Genomic DNA, 17,414 nt, shown 5'->3' with positions numbered 1-17,414 from the left:
CCTCACACACTCTGGGAGCCCCTCTCACTGCCGCCGCAGCCCGGGCTCGGCGGTGTGAGGAGAGGGAGCCAAGCCCGGGCTGCGGTGGTGGTGAGAGGGGCTCCCGGAATGTGTGAGGAGCAGGGGACAGAGGGAGGAGGGGTCCTGCTGCCGCTGCCACTCCCGGTGGTGCCGCGTTTTCGAGTGGGCTGTGCAGGGCGCCACCGAGCTGGGCAGTGGGCGCGGATCCCTGCTCGGGCGAGTGGCTGTGCCAAGGCCGGCTCCCGGCAATGAGGCCTTAAGCAAAAAAAAAAAAAAAAGGGGGTGGGGGGACGGAGTGCCGCCCCTAGCACATGCTTGGAGGGCTGGTGCCTAGAGCCAGCCCTGCTTATCATAGACTCATAGACTTAAGGTCAGAAGGGACCATTATGATCATCTAGTCTGACCTCCTGCACAATGCAGGCCACAGAATCTCACCCACCCACTCCTGTAACAAACCCCATACCTATCATCATGAATGTCTGGTATTCCCAGAAGTAAAAGTGCTGACCTATGCCCAACTACTGTAAAAGAGGAACAAAGAGTGGACACTTCCTTTGTCTGTGGTGTTGGCTAACATGGAGATAGCACAAATGGGGCGTGCATGTGTGTGTGCGCGTGTGCATGAGCAAGAGCGTGCGCATGTGCGCACCAAGGAGAGAGAGAGAGTGAAAATCAAGATGCATCTGCAGTAAGTGACCCAAATCCAAATCATTCAGTCTACACAGGAAAACCCCATATAGGGAAGTGGAAACTCCAAGAAGTTTCTACTTTTTGTTGTTGTTGCTGCTGCAAATAAAGGGTGCTGGAGAGTTTGTTGGGCCCAAGATCTATACAGGTTTTTTCAGATTTTGGGGGTCTGTCAGATACAAGTCTGCCTGGGGGCAAGGGAAACATGCTGCACAGAACTCACTTGGTGCCCATACAACCTATCCTCCAGGCAGCTATGAAGCATGGAATGGGAGAGTGTTTTAAGCACCAATCATGTAAACACTTAAGCACATGATTTACTCTAAGCACATGAGCAATACCACTGACATCCAGACTACTTACATGCTTAAAGTTAAGCATGTGCTTATGTGTTTATAAGGTAAGGTCCTTAATCCTTAATAGTTGAGAGGAATCTCTGTGGGGCTGGAGCGGGGACAAAGTGGGTCCCTTCACAAGCAAGCCTCTATTTTCACAGAGGGCCTTCCACCGGGCCTGGAAATAGGAGCGAATGTTGTTGCCAAGGCAACCTTCCTCCCTTCCACATCCCCAGGGTCAGAGATTTGCAGGTCTTCATCCCATCTGCCTACAGAGGCACACAGAACAGTTCTGGCCGAGGTTTCCTTTCATCCTTGGATATCAAACAGGAAAAGTGTCCATCAAACCACAACCTAATCTGATTGAAATTCTTATCTTTCTTTGTAGGCAAAACTCCCACTGAAATGAGGACCTCAAGATTTGGCCCCATTGCCTTAAACTGGTCAAATACTAACCAGATATAATCTTCGAGAATTCATGCAGATGATAACTCAAGCAACAGGAATGGTCACACTAACTCATGCAAGCTTAACAATGAATTCTCCCCCTCAAAACCCTTTCTGTTTTGAATAATGTCTGTTGCTATTTTAGTAAATTGATTCCAGTGTGGATTTTTAATTTACAAGAGTGTTCGATCTTCTGCCTGGGCTGCAATTAACGTACTCCAAACAAGAGAAGCTGAGAAGGAGATTAGCAGGTACTCAGTATGGCTGGCTGCTATTAAAGCTAGACAAGCAAGTGAAGCTTGTTTAATATGTAGTTAATTAGCAGCACTGTTAGGTATTGACAGGCTTTCCTGGGATTGTTTGTTCAGTTTGTGTACTTATAAGCAAAAGGCTTGTTTTGGTGCAGTATCAGTCCATTTAATCCCACTCTTGCTGGGAGCCTACACCCCGTGAGATCATAGAAACAGTTCCAAGTTCATGAATTCCTCATTCCAATCCCTTTCACGTTCAACAAAACTGAACCACGAGTGAAAAACTGAAGCACTTAGTTTCTTTTCCCTATGGATTTTGGTGGCATTTTTTAACAGAGTATTTTGCCAGCTTTCCATGTTTGGTTTTTTTGGGTGGCTGACAATAACTTCCCAAAACTGTAAACAAGTCAGTTAGGAGCAGCACTGGACTATCGGGAACATGAATAGGAATTAAAACATCAGCAGACAATAGGGAAATCACTAGGGTCCATTTTGCCTTGATGGAAGCTAATAGGGTGGATTTATTTGCTCTAACACCTCTCAGGGAGTGATGGAACTATTGACGGAATGGAATAACTAATCAATGCCTGCTGTTTCTGTAGATGGTTTTGCTTTCAAACACCCCAGCAACACTGAGCACAAAGTTGCAAGAGCTATTTGAGCTAGCTTGGCCTTGTTTCAAATACAAAGGAAAAATAACTAATGGCACTGCGGCTTGTATTTCTGTGAACAGAGTTGTTAGCTTATGATCTATAAAGAGCAGCCTCACTGCTCGACATTAATATATCTCCATAGAGCTGCTAATGGATTTATAGATCAGCCTTCTATCCCTTTGTTACTTTAGGAAATATATAGAATGTGTGTAAGGGAAAGAAAAAAATGTAGCTAGTGCAGTTGGAATATGTTGTACATCCTCATTTCCTACTAAAAATAGTTTCTGACAAAAGACATGGCCCTGGGCCATCATTCAGCCAAATAAAATATGAACCACCACCAAAAATCAGCTACCGTTGTTTTATGTTAAATTGTGGTAGTGATCATATAACAAAAACATAAGAACATAAAAGTCTGACTTGCCAACGAAAGTAGATGGTGAGAAAAGGATAAGGGGAGGGGAAGCATAAAGGTAGCAGTATATAACTCACCAGTTATATGGAAGTTTTCCATCTCTCTCCAATGAAGCAAAATTGACAAAGGTTCCAGCCCCACACTCCCTGTTTCAGGAAGACCATTGAATTCAAGGTTATCATTGCTGAACAAACATAATGCTTGTTGATTTTGTCAACGGTGTCGCCCTAATACAGTTGGTTTGAGCATTGGCCTGCTAAACCCAGGGTTGTGAGTTCAATCCTTGAGGGGGCCATTTAGGGATTTGATAATTGGTCCTGCTTTGAGCAGGGGGTTGGACTAGATGATCTCCTGAGGTCTCTTCCAACTCTAATAATAATCTATAATCTAGATCACTAAGAGCCTGATTCTAAGAGGTGGTGTGTATCCAGGCCTCCCACTGAAGCAAGGGCTGACCTTGCTGGGAACAGCTCAGCTGAAGTCACTGGATCTGCACCATCGTAAGCCATGTCTGGATGTGACCCTTTAGAAGTAGTGGGTGCTGGCCATCTCCTGAGATCAAGCTTCCTAATATTCTGCCTCAAGAATAAGATGAGAAAAAAGTTGTCAATATGGATTTCTATCTAGGGATGTAAATGGCACCAATCTCCATAGTTTCAGAGCACCTGTCAAGTGCGGTATTCTCCTGTTCATCTGAAATCCTGTTGTCTGAGCCTCTGCATTATCTGAATCCCTTCCATGTCCCCCCAGCATGAGACACATGCGCCTTGCAGCATGCCTCTCATACTGGGGGACAAGGAAGGGATCTGGATACTGTGGAGGTTTGAATAATAGAGCAGAGACCCCCAGCAAGGACTGAGAGGATGACGATAATGAATCACCCTGCTGCCGATTGGCCCCTGCAGCAGTGCAGCCAGCAGTGCAAGGATGACAACAAGACCCTGGCTGCGGGGGAGGCCATCCCACTGCTGAATGTCTCCTGTGCTCTCGATTATCTGAATAAAATCTGTGTCCCGCCCCCACAATTCAAATAATCAGGAGTATACTGTATTTGTCCTTACATCATCCCTAGGAGGTAGGGAAGCATTATCCCCATTCCACCAATGGGGAAAATGAGGCATAGTGTTTAAATGACTTGCCTAATACCACAAAGGAAATGTGTGGCAAAGCCAGGACTGGAGTCTTTATTCCAGTGCTTTAACCACAAAACCAACCTTTGACCTTCTCAACATCAAATGAGAAACTGAATGTTGAGTATTTTTGCTTGTTTGCTTTAAAAATGATTACATACAAGTATATAGTTAAATTCCTCTAGTGGTAGAGAAAATGAGAAAGAAAAAGCCCTGGGCAGCATGCATGATATTTAAGTAGGGAAGAGAATCTAGATTTTCACAGAACCAGCTATATGCAAAAGGAACAAATCATGCATTGAAAGGGGTTCTCTGAAAATTTAGGTGATGTGGTAAATTCATTTGCATGGAGTATATGGCAAAGACTTGATACATGAAATGCAACCATCTGTTGTGTAATCAGTGAGCAAGTTTTTTAAAGTGACCCTCTGAAGTAATATTACTTGGTTTTCTGACCTAGAAGGGAAAATTCAAATTAAATGTATTATTTCACACACACATTATGGTTCTGGATTATAAGAGAACAGAGACTCTCAAGGCTCAGACCTGCAAACCTTGCCAGTCACAGAACTACATACAGAGGATCTGGGGGATAAGCCACCTAGTTTAGCTAGCCAGTCAAGGATTAACTCACACAAGAAAGGTGAACTGTGAGCTACAAAACTAGCTAAAAGAAATCAAATCTCATTCTTCAGGACATAGGATGACTGCTGCAGGTGTATGAAGGAACTGCATCATTTATAAAGAGCAGTACTTGGAGGGAGGGGAAAAGGTGCCTTTCTTCTGTCTGAAGGAACAAATACTGGGAACAGAGAGACTGGTCTTGATTGATTAGTTATCTGATCTGGAATGGCAAATTTTGTGTTTCCAGCAATTTAAATGATTTTGCAAAATAATCTGGATGATTTTAAAAATTCTATAAACCATACATCTTTATCTGTCTTAAAACCATCTCATATTTTATTTAATATTCAGTAAATCTGAGCAATCAAATGGCCCAAGAGAAGATGACTGCTTAGATAATAAGCCCTTAAAATGGTTTGAATTTTCATTTTACCAAACCTTTCACAGCTCCAAATTAAGATAGAGGTTGAGGCTAATAATTCCACCCAACAGTAAGAATAGCTATGTGATAAAGCAAGTAGTAGTTATACTCCTAAGAAACAGCAGCGAACAGGGAAACTTTTGAGGTCCTATTGTTTATTGATATCTCAAACACCAAGTGAGCACAGAGGGTACCATGTGCCACACAAGCAAAACCCAATCTTATATTTTACTCATTATTTTAAAGCTTCTTGAACTTAGAATGAGACTGGACCTACCTGGCCATTTGCAGATGTTTCCGCCTGAGTACAACAAGAGTCACAAGCAAGAGTCCAATCAGGAGAATGCTCAGGATGGCTAACACAGAGATCACCACTATGTTGGGATTCATCTCAGTAACTACACACAAACAATGACTCTGGGTTATTAATTTCAGAACACATGATAATTTTATATTTATATATATTATTGTTTTATATTCTTCTCAGTCAATCTTCGGAGTGAGAAATCTTATCAGTGGAGGTTAGGGCAGGTTTAGGGTAACTGACCCCATACAATTCAGTAAGGGAAATGACATGGTTGTGGCATGGTTGCAAGCTTCTGCACAGGAAGCTTTTATGAATGTTGGTGAAAAGGAGGGAAAAAAGAGGTAGGGAAGGAGGAAGGAATAAGTGTAGATAAAATCGATATCTTATTTATCCAAGTGTCCCACAGTGCACTCCAACATTTGTGGCATTATATGCCAGCAATAATCAATACAGTCTCTAATCTGAGTCCGAAATAAAGGGCCCAATTCTCTGATGGGGTAACTCAATTGAAGACAACTGAATTACATCAGCAGATAATTTGGCCTAAAATATTTTGTTGCAATTAGAGACAGAATCAAGGCTCAGGAACATTCTTAACAGGTGTGTATGCATCAGCTTTTTCAGATTTATTTCTAGTTCTACAGGACATTATTATTTTTATTTGTATTGTGATGGCACCAAAGAAGAGAGTATCCTTGCCCAGTAAAGCTTGTAAGAGTGCCTACAGAAGCAGTCCCTAGAACAGAACAGGGGTTTAAGCTAAGTACTACATGCTGAACTTTGACATTTAGGTTATAACATTACTTGTACGATATGCTTTAATCACTTATGGTCTGATCTCATTAACTAAGCAGAACTGAGCCTGATTATTCTGGATGGGAGACCCACAGCTGTAAGGAAGTGGTAATGGTGATTCAATAAAGGCATTCTTCCTTCAAGTAAATTTGAGCCCAGAACCCATGAGGATGCTAGAGGGGCTTGGCTCCATCAGGAGACATCTTTTTAGTTTCTGCCCTTTCCAAGTCATTCAGTTGCCCTTTCCTTCTCACCTCTTCCCAATTCAGTCTCTGGATCACCTCCTCCCTGAAGGCAGAAAGAAACTTTTCTCATTACCACAGAGGAACAGTCCCAGCCTAGTAACTGAGACTTTGCCTGGACATAGCTATGATAATTTCCTCTACGGGTGTCATCAGGGTGGTAATCCCAGAGTCTTCCTTCAAACTGGAAGCAAGGGACTATGAATAATAAATCCAATCTAAAAATCTAATTAGAATTATTTTAAAACACACAGAAATTGGGGTTTCCCTACCGATTAAAAAAAGGCACTCCCTAGTGGTGAACAGAGGTGACAGCAATACCCAATACCTAACACTTAACCAGCTGCCATCCCATTCCACCCTGGAGCTGGCTAAATTTCAGTGAAATAATTCTGATATCAGTAACACCTGAAAAGAAGCTTCAGAAGGAACGTAGAGGCAAACATTATAGTTGTGTAGAGAGGTGGAACTGGCAAAGTCTGGCTTACCCATGGTAGAGACAGCTATGAAGGTGGGAACGCTAGGGCTGTTGTGGCTGAAGGTAATCACACTGCAATTGTAGGACGTGGCAGGCAGTAGGCTGGAGATAGTCACTACATGTGAAGAAACAGTAACAGGTTCCTAAAGATACGAAAAAAATACACTGTCGTTTGTCTCTTTCATTCAACCTTTGTTTTCTAAGTGAATTGAGATCTGGCAAAAGAAGCCAGCCTATTTAAATGCTGGGATGGTGGGCAGGGACCACCTAAGCATTGAAAAGAGCTGCTCCTGAGATGCAGGAAGGGCCACAGAATCCAGAACTTAACTGATTATTGATGGCAAAGAATGAAAAACAGAGATGGAGGTGCAGGTCTCATGGGCAAATGAAGGATCCAGAGGGGGAAAACCAAGCAGAGAACCTCAGACAGTGCCCACTCTTCCAATTTGTCCAGGGAGTCAGTAGAGCAACACACAGGAACTGTGCCTAGATGCATGCACAAGGACCTGAAAAATGGCCCCACAGCCATAAAAAACTTCCCTGTCAAGTTCCCTCCTCCTGGACAAATGGATGGCAATCTTAGCTAGTACCAGGAGTAGATTGGTAAGGAGGTCTTGAGCCTAATCCAGACTGACAACTCTGAAGGCTAAAGTCACATTTATCCACAGAGCAGCTACAGTAGCAGCAAGCTCCCCATACACCATCTTACAAATGTGCTTCATCCTCTCCTTGGAGGTACCTACTTCACCAGTGGAGGGTAGTTCAAGTATCTTTGCACTTTGCCCACAGGTGACTTTTCTGAAGTGGAAGATCATAGTAAAGCCCCAGGGATAAGCAGCATTTTTTAATACAGCTATCAGACCCCTGAGCCTTGCTTTTCTTGCTTTTTACACCTCTTTGTAAATGTTATAAATCTTCGTACAGAGTTTTAATGGCTGTTTCTGTGTTTGATGCATGATATAAAAGGTGTTTTATAAATGATGATAGAATGAAAGAAAATCCATAAAATAAATGTGTAGACCTACAGAGAACTTATGCTCTCATTGATAACCCTTTTTTCTACCAATTCAGCTAAAATCAGAAGAGGTTTATTGATATGAAAATAGGGCAAAATAAATTGGATGTTTCAGCCGGTAATTTAAAAAGGGAACTAAGAGTGTATTTGTGATCCACAGCCCTGGGCTAATGAATACAACGGGTGAAACATTATGCAGCAAACTCTGATGGTCACAAACACAGCGTGGGAGTTCTGTGCAGGTTTGCGGTCATTTATAAGCTCCTTTTATCTTTGCAAGGGTCGCTGCTGAACTACAATTCTGAGATCAGTTACACTGCTGCATACAGGATAGCAATGGCATAACAGAGCTGAATTTGCCTCTTCTAGTTGAAGGAGATAAAGCAGGTATGGTATGGCAATAGAAGCTGGTTGGAAGATTTTGAGGGGGTTGCCCCCCCATGCAGAATTTTGATTAAAATGAAAAAATATATATATTTTCATCAACATTTTCTGTGGAAAAACATCAACTGTTGAAAAACTGAAACCCCCAAACCTGAAGAATTTTTGGTTTTCTGATGGAAAAATAAAATAAAATAAAAATTCTGGAATCATTTCTCATGAAAATATTCATTTTCATCCAAAACCAATCTCTCACTGAAAAAAAAAATGGCAGAAAACGTTCAATCACATCTAACAGCAATGGTTTCCCTAGCTTCTCAAAAAAGGCCCCTCCTGGGCACCAAAAATATAATCGAGCCTCCCACCTTTTAGCCTAAGACTTGAAGATGGGTTGGGAAAGAGACTTTGCTGGATAAACATTAAAAACTGGTGAAATTAATGAGAAACAAGTTGATCATTCCCACGGCTAGATAACCTTGTCAACAAACCAGCACTACAAATGGCACTCTTGTTGAGAGTCTCACCAGAGATGACCCCTGGAGATGGAACTACCCTCACTACTTTAATAACCCCATGGCAAACCTGGACTGACTCAATCCTAACTCACTGACATAGGCATATTTTTTTTTTCAAATTAGTGCCTAAAGTTAGGCTTCACATCCATATTTAGGCACCATGTGGCTCCTGATTAAGTCAGTGGAACTGCTGGACACTCAGCATGTTGACAGGATTACTGACTTAGTGGATAGGGTAGAAGTAGTAGATGTGATAAATCTTGATTTTAGCAAGAATTTTGACAGTCCCATAAGTGAGCTAAGGAAATGGAATACAGATGACATTACTATAAGGTGGGTGCACAACCAGTTGAAAGACTGTACTGAAAGAGTAGTTAATGGTTCATGATCAAACAGGGAGGCCTTATATAGTGGGTTTCTGCAGGTCAGTCCTGGGTCTGGTTCTATTCAATATTTTTATGAATGACTTGGATAATGGAGAAGAAAATTTGCTTATACAGTTTGTGCGTGACACAAAGCTGGGAAGGGTTGCAAGCACTTTAGAGGCCAGGCTTAGAATTCAAAAGACCTTGACAAATTGGAGAATTGGTCTGAATTCTACAAGATGAAATTCAGCAAAGACAAAAATGCAAAATACTTTATTTAAGAAGGAAAAATCAAATGCACAGCTACAAAATGGGGAACAACAAACTAGGTAGAAGTACAGCTGAAAATGATCTGGGGGTTATTGTAGATCACAAATTAAATATGAGTCAACAATGGGATGCAGCTGCAAAAAGGCTAACAACATTCAAATACCTGTCAGGGATGGTCTAGGTTTACTTGGACAAGCCTCAAGGCAGGGGGCTGGACTTGATGATTTCTCAAGGTCCCTTCAAGTTCTATATTTCTATGATTCTATGTTTGAAAATCAAGCCACTTAATTAGATGCCTAAATATGGATTTAGAAGCCTAATTTTTTATTTTGAAAATACTAGCCATGGTCTTTACTCTGCCCTCTTTGTTCTCTCCATTTATCAAACACTGACTATTTCTCCTTGCACCCATCGATATGAGAACCATTGCATCTCCTGCCATCTAGAACAGTCTCTCTTTGTCTCTAAAAGTCATCAGCTCTCTTTATCTACACCTCAGCTGGGAAAAAACCCTATCTTTTCTCCTGTACATCTATCTCAGAATTACTCTGCCTCTGTTATTGGAATTATGAGTTAATGTTTTAAAGTTATTCACTTTAAAATTTTTGGATCCAAATCTGGATGTGAACTATTTCAAAGTTAGGATGTGTTTGTACATGGCTTTTCAGTTCCAGCCCACCTCCAATTTCAGGATACAGTTTCAATGGAAAACCCTACATAAAATCATGGGACTGATCCTACACAATGTTATAGTGTGTGTCTAGAATAGCATAAGAGGTGTGGGTTTTTTAAATGACATCCTATGGTGCTCAAGTAAGAGAACTGTGATCCAGAACAGGTGCTCCAGCTGTCTCAGGTGTGGAAAGTAAGCCTCACATGCATTCACACTGTCTTGATCTCTATTTCCCCCTGAATTAATATGAGACCAGATGGGGCCACATTAGTGTCTATTTAGGTAGAGAGAAAAGGGGGCATGTTTATGGAGCTGAGTGGGTGTGTCTTGAAGGAAAAGGCCTATGAGAAACAAAATAGATGAGGAGCAGCCATCTTTTTCAAGAAATTCATAGTATATGAGTGAGGATCCTACACAGCTCATAGTACTGCAGGTAACAGGCCTGAAGAATAGATGAAGACTAGAACAGAAAAATGGGACATCACATGCATGGCTATATGCCTCTCAGCTAGCTGTGTATTCCTCACTCTTCATCCATATCCCTCCCACCCCCTAGGTTCAGATGGCTTTGTGGAGCTCATTGGAGCCGCATTGCCCTTTAGCCAATGAATACTGTCCCCAGCTTATTCTCCAAGACACAGGAAACCTGCCCTGCCAGTTAAAATCCCTAACTTCATGTTTGTGGGTAGCAAGACAGAAAGAGGATTTAAATATGGCAGTACTTCAAGGGTTATTCTACCAGAGATTCTAAGAGCTTTATTCTCCACTGCCTTGCACCTTCTGTGACTGAATGTGAAGTGGATGTCAGATGCTACCATATTCCAATTTTATATTGTTTTACATCCATTCTGCATAGGAGTAAATGACTACACACCATGAAAAGCAGCAGAGAACCAGGCCCTCAGGACATGTTGTCAATATCTGGGTCCAAAATGGATGAGGTGAGCTAGAGAAAGAGGCAGCCACATACCTGCAACTTTGTTTCTTGGCCAGAGCCAGCCTGCTGGCAGAAGACTTCAAAGAAATCCGCCACTCCTTCCTCCACCCATAGCAGAGTCACTGAAGTCTGGGTCTTGTTCACAGCAAACAGTGATTTTGGAGGAGCTGGTTCTGGATGGGAGAGAGAGAATCTCCTTTCACCAAGCTTATCTTTTGGTCTTTGAAAAATCAACAAGGGGAACCAGCAAACAGAATCAGTGAAATGAACAATACCCTTCTTGAATTTTTTCATTTCCTTCAGAAACAATCTGTCACATTGACACAGCTATTAAGCAACTGATGTAAAACAGGAAGATAGCTAAGCATCTTGGTTCTTCTTCTCTATTTAACAGTTCTCTGATTGGCTTGCTGGATAATTACTTCTCTTCCCCATTCAAACAGTGTTTGGGGGAATGTTCTATTAATAGACACATTTGCATAAGTTCTTGGAGGAAAAAAAAAAGGTTGCCCAACTGTTAGGAAAAAAAAATAGTATGTGGGTCAATTAGCACTAAAAATCTTGACTGCTGTCATTCTGAGTAGAACATGCAGAGCCACAGGATTTGGATGTGTTTTAGATCTGTGCAGAAGATGCTTTCTTCCTCTACTTGATTCCAGAAAGCAGCAGTTCTCCTCAAACTGCTTTGGCCTAGTTCACCATCCCCCAAAAAACTATCCTATAGTCCACTATATCCACACTCCCTTGCAGCTGCAAAGGATTGTGAGTTGGCTTCATGATGAGAAACCAGAGGCTTTTTGTTGATGCTGCTGCTGCCTGGTTGGGAGGTGTGCTTGCTGAGCAGATGGTGGGTCCTGGGTAGAAATAGTGTTAGGAGAGTTGATACTGTAATGGGGTGGAAAGTTAACTGCAGAGTTGGGGAGCTGCTGGTGTGATATAGGGGTGTTGGTTCTGGTGAGGAGATGAAGTGCAGAGACTGGCTACTGAATGTTGGTATTTCTTCCCCCCCAAACTTACCATCCTCAGATCTTCAATCTTGGTATAGCTTTCAGAAGTCTGTACACCTGGCTCTCTAGGTAATCTAATGGACGGATTTCTCTGTCTTCCAACTCAGGGTATGGCTACACTCGAAACTTCAAAGCGCTGCCACGGCAGCACTTTGAAGTGTGAGTGTGGTCGCAGCGCCAGCGCTGGGAGAGAGCTCTCCCAGCGCTGCATGTACTCCACCTCCTCATGGGGATTAGCTTGCAGCGCTGGGAGCCACGCTCCCAGTGCTGCGGCACTGTTTACACTGGCGCTTAACAGCGCTGTATCTTGCAGCACTCAGGGGGGTGTTCTTTTCACACCCCTGAGCGAGAAAGTTGCAGTGCTGTAAAGCGCCAGTGTAGCCAAGGCCTCAGAGCCACATAAGCAGCAAAGAGGAGAGGGGAGAATGAAAGCTGCCCTGGGAATGGGTGGGGAAGATGCAGCATCAGTAAATGGAAGGAATGAGCTATTGCTTCCCTCTCCTGCCTAGACTCCTGCTGGGCTTAAGGGCTCTGGGATTTTTCTTCATGTTTTTTCCCTCCTCTAATTGGTGAGGCACAACCGAATGGGTGTTTTTTATCATCCCACTTCCAGGTGGCTATGGAATAGTGCCAAAAGAGGAGTGTCATTCCAGGTATGTTAAGAACAGAAGCGATGTTTTTGTGACACACATTAATCAGTCTTGCACTTCTCTCCCCCACAATGAGAAAATAAAGAGGAGTACACAAACTATGTCCCAGGTGCATGTGTGTACATTTTATAACTCTAATCAGTACAGGGTAGGAGGGGAAGGGGGAACCTCTGCAGTGAAAATCAGAAAATAAGTAGGGATAGATCTGAACCTAGATCTGCAGCACCCTGAACACTGTGGCAGGCTGGAGAGGATGGAGTTCAAAGTCTGATTTCTGATCCTGTTTTCTATAACAAGTTAAATCAAAACCTTGAATCCGTGACACCCTTACATTTTGGGAGTTAGAAATATGGATCTGAATTTTCCTGTTCAAGCCTCTCTCTAAAAATTAGTCATGGCCCTTAAACTGAGTACATGAAAACAGAGCTGGGCCTGAGTCCTTAAATTTCAGAACTTTACCCAGGTTGAGGAAGTCTGGATTCTCGGGACTCGATTCTCTGTTGTTCTCCAGCCTGTGTCATCATCTATACCAGTGCAAAATGCTATCAAATCGGAATGGCCATGAGATTTGGACACTCTTTGCACTGGTATAGGTGATGAAACAAAGCGCAGGGCAACAAAGAATCTAATCTCAGGTTTTTTCATCAGTTTCACCACAGAGACAGAGCATAGAAACAAATTTGGATCCACATTCAAACTTCCTCAAAGTTCAGGAGGCACAGGGGTGTGGATCTGAGGTTTCCAGTCAGGCCCTTCTATCTTTATTTCAAGGATGGTCTTGGCAATTGTCATCAATAAATGATAAAAACCTGACCTCTGGTGGTTGGAACTAACAGATACAGTGTCAGCTTTAAGGTGGACTATTGAAAGAAAAAGTGTGTAGCAGTTTAGAAGCCTTTCTTAGCATAGTTGTCCAAATGTTGATACCCTTTTCCCAAGAATATTTAAAACCCAGGGCATGATCCTGTTCTCAGTCACACTAGTTTTACACAAGCAGTATTACCAACCCCAAGTTTTCAAAAATCATGAAAAACATTCCTTTTATTTGCTCTCTGATGTTGCCAAGTTTTGAGGTCACATTTTCAAACTTTTCTCTGCAGCCATAAGGGCTAGAAACTTTACTTTTAAAAAAACTGAAAGCTGGGATTGTCAGGCAATAGCCTGATTGCAGGAGCTTGAGGCTTTAAGAAACACATCAACCATTGTGAAAGTTGGCAAGACTGCCACTGCTGGAACTCCATTAACCTCAGACGAGTTACTCTCCATTTGCCCCAATATAAGTGAGCTCAGAGTCAGGTCCCTAGTTTTTATGCCTGTTAAGTCTTCGTTACCTGGCAGTCTGGAGAGATAAGTATAATAGAATTATGCACATTCCGCCAGGGGATCTCAGAGGTTTCACAGGTTGTTTCTTACACCTCTTCTGTGAGGTCAGGGAGTATTATCCTCATTTAATAGATGGAAACTGACAACAGACTAAGGCACAGAGAGTTAACAGGTTAGATCCTTCACTGGTTTTAAATGGGTGCAGCTCCATGTGGCTTCATGTTTTCCAAAGCTTGGGGAGGCACAAACAGCAGCAAGGTTTTGAAAGTTTCAGCAGGTGGTCCTCCAGTGGAGGCCTGAACACCCAGGCAGTGAGAGCATCCAACACACACAAGATTTTCAAAGCACAGAAATGTCCCACATTCTGCTTTGGAAAAACAATAATCTAACTTTGAGTGCTCAAAACCAGAGAGTTAGTGATCTGCTGAGCACTCACAGGAGACCCTCTGAAAAATCCCCTGCATGTGACCTGCCTAAGATCTTTAAACTGGGGGCCTAATTCTCCCCTGCTTTGTGTAATCACTTATAGCAAAGTGAGAGTAAAAACAGCCATTTCATGCTGGCAGTGCCTTATGTTCACTTTACATAAGTGTAAATGACCACATCTAGTGCAACACAGTAGAGAATTGGGGCTTCAACATACACATCAGTGCCCATACACTAGCTGAGGTTCAGGTTGGTTTGGTTAGAAACACTAAAGGGAATCTGGCTACATTAATTGGAGATGTACCAAAACCAGATACACTTTGTACAGCTAGTGCCTATCTCTGTGATAAGCAGCTCGTGCGCAGAGTGCAGGAGAACCACATGGTCATAATGAACATTGGGTTTGCTCCAGCTCATCTCCCAGTCTCTTTCCTGAGAGGAAGGGTTTTAAGAGTGGCTATTTGGGTAGCAACCTGGGGAGAAGGTCCTTAGGATGGCTAGCCTTCACAGTCAGTTGTGAGAAAGGACTGGGGAGTGTTTCTGTTTACTTTTTGAATATGCTTTTTACTTTTTAATTACAAGCAAGAGCCCTTGAGAACAAGACCTTGCTGAATGAAATTTTTTTTCTTTTCCTTTTCATTTGTTCCAGCTTGCAGGGTCAAACCGAACCAAAATCTAATCACTCTTGAAATATGGGGAAATCCGTGCATCTCTCCATCTGTGCTGTTTCGGTGTTGGAGGGAAGTGATCCCCTATATACAGTGGGCTGTATTCATTGGTATGCTCAGCTGCTTTGCACTGTTCCCAAGATCCTAAGGTCCAGATTTTTAAAAGGTATTTTCGGCACCCAATTCTTATTGATTTCAATGGGAATTAGGCACCTAAATACCTTTAAAAATCTGGCCCTAAATATCTATAAACCCAGTGCAGCCAGACAGATGCTCCAAGTCTATGGGTTTTTTTGTATTGCTTTGACAGGGCAAGAGCAGATAAAGTGGTATCAGTGACTCTTGCCCAGACTGCACGTTGAGGTGCAAAGTGATTTGGGGTCATTCAAGATAAGGAGGCGATATAAAAATGGAAGTGGTTTTGTGCTTGGATTTTGTTTCTTTGTTGGATTTTTTTTTTAAATGCTGACTTCTGTGTAGGCTGCCTGTGAGAGAGAGAGCGCGAATGTGTGTGTGTATGCACATGTGTGTGTGTGTATGTGCATGTGTGGGTGTGTATGCGTGCACTTTCAATTTTAGTGCCCCTGGGATCCAAGGAATAATAATATTTTGGACTTTTAATGAACTCCTGAATAGCAGAGTGCAGTACAGACATTAATGAATCAGGCCTCATTACGCCCCTGTGAAGTAAAGTATGTATTATTCTCAGGTCCATATGAAGAACCTGAAACACAGAGACTTAGGTACAAATGACCAAAAGCAGCCTTTAATTTTGAGCACCTCCTATGTACTGAGTGTCTAATTTTAAACACTTAGAGTATGTCTACACTACAATAAAAGACACGCAGCATGGACATAGCTGGCCTGCAGCTGATTGTGGGGCTATAAAGTAGCAGTGCAGATGTTCAGGCTCAGGCTGGAGCCTGGCCTCTGAGCACTTGTGAGCCCGGGCTTCTGAGCCCGGGCTTCAGTCTGAACCCAAATGTCTACTCTGCAGTTTTAGCCGTGCAAGCCCAAGTCACTGACCTGGGCTCTGTGACATGGCGCCACTTTTTTTTATAGCAGTATAAACATAACCTTTGGGTCAATTTTCAGGCATGCTGAGCAGGTCCCATAGACTTCATTTGGCATTATGGGAGCTCAGCTCCTCTGATAATCAAGATGTAGGACTGAAAACCTCGTCCAACTGAAGTCTGTAAGAGCTTTACCATTGAGTTTGATGGAGACAGAATTTCACCCTACCTGTCTAAAGTCTGGCACTCCAAACGTGAGGCACCCAAAATTAAAGGCTACTTTTGAAAATGACCCACTCAAGGTGTCTCAGACATTTTGGAGAAGAGTCTGATCTTCTGAGGCTCAGTCCTGTGCTTTAGGCACAAAACTACCTCTTCTTCTAGCACAGAATAGCTTATATTAAATTGTGACAACATCACATCTGGACATTATCTGAAATAAATCCTTCCTAGGCCCAAGCAAATGGATTAATTTTTCCGCAAATGGAAAGTTCCCAGATGAAGCATGGAAGAATATGATACCACCACATTTGGCAAGAGTAGTTCATCACAGCTGCCCAATGCTGAGTCGTCTACTACTTAGAACAGATTCCCAGGATCTCTAATCCCAGATCTCTCTGCTCCCTCAAAAACACCAAGGAGAGACTGTAGGACTGACCTTTGCCAAGGTAAACCGCCTTTACTATTCTTCATGCAAAATTAAAATGCTAAAGGTGTGAAATAAAGAGTGGTAGAGTCTAGAAGTGATTTATCTAAAGTGTATTTGTTGTGTTTTCTCTAAAATATCAAACAGAAGAACTAGGGCAGAACACCCAAAATCTTCCATATTAACCAGACCTAACAGAATATTTCCCCTTCCATCAGCAAGCCAGAAATAATAGTCCTTTTTGTCAAAGGACGTGCAACATGAATAATATGTTCCATTTTCTGAATCATGTAAATGATGCTACTTGAAGGAGTCAAGCATTTCCAAATACCATTCAGAAAACACCTAACTACAGGAGCCAGATTAACACCCACACATACATTTTTGTGGAAATGCCTATGGAATAGGACTGGAGTGGAGAAGGAAAACACCACAGAATGAAACATCCCATCTAGTGGGAGAGGCCTGGGGGAATCGCAGATTGTGGAGGCTGGACTGCCCCCCAACATCAATGCATTTCAGGGCTCTATGTGGAAGGAAGCTCCCTTCTGCACAGACAGTTATTCTCCTGCGTCCCATCCAACTAAGCAGGATTGCTATTGCCATTGACAAGGTCCATCTATGGCTGCGCCTCATACTTCAGTTCATAGAGAGCTCCATTCTGAACGGACCCTTGGGGGATAATCCAGTCTCAAGTTACCAACGCTATCTCCCCCACC

At 42.6% G+C, this 17,414-nt stretch overlaps 1 protein-coding gene across 6 annotated transcripts in view; it reads right to left on the bottom strand.

Annotated features, from left to right (window-relative positions):
• Positions 1-17,414, bottom strand: part of PTPRO (protein tyrosine phosphatase receptor type O) — a 207,796-nt gene that overhangs the window by 28,519 nt on the left and 161,863 nt on the right. For all 6 annotated transcript variants that reach the window (XM_050968172.1, XM_050968181.1, XM_050968152.1 and 3 more), the window contains 4 exons: positions 10,996-11,135; positions 6,817-6,949; positions 5,262-5,382; positions 2,887-2,955 (listed from right to left, as the gene is read on the bottom strand). In XM_050968172.1, the coding sequence (XP_050824129.1) occupies positions 2,887-2,955; positions 5,262-5,382; positions 6,817-6,949; positions 10,996-11,135 (463 nt within the window). The remainder of the gene's footprint in view (positions 1-2,886; positions 2,956-5,261; positions 5,383-6,816; positions 6,950-10,995; positions 11,136-17,414) is intronic.

The sequence above is a fragment of the Gopherus flavomarginatus genome, chromosome 1 (assembly GCF_025201925.1).
Source record: "Gopherus flavomarginatus isolate rGopFla2 chromosome 1, rGopFla2.mat.asm, whole genome shotgun sequence".
Classification (NCBI taxonomy): Eukaryota; Metazoa; Chordata; order Testudines; family Testudinidae; genus Gopherus; species Gopherus flavomarginatus.
Note: the sequence above shows the minus strand (reverse complement) of the source record. Positions and strands in the feature narration are given on the sequence as shown.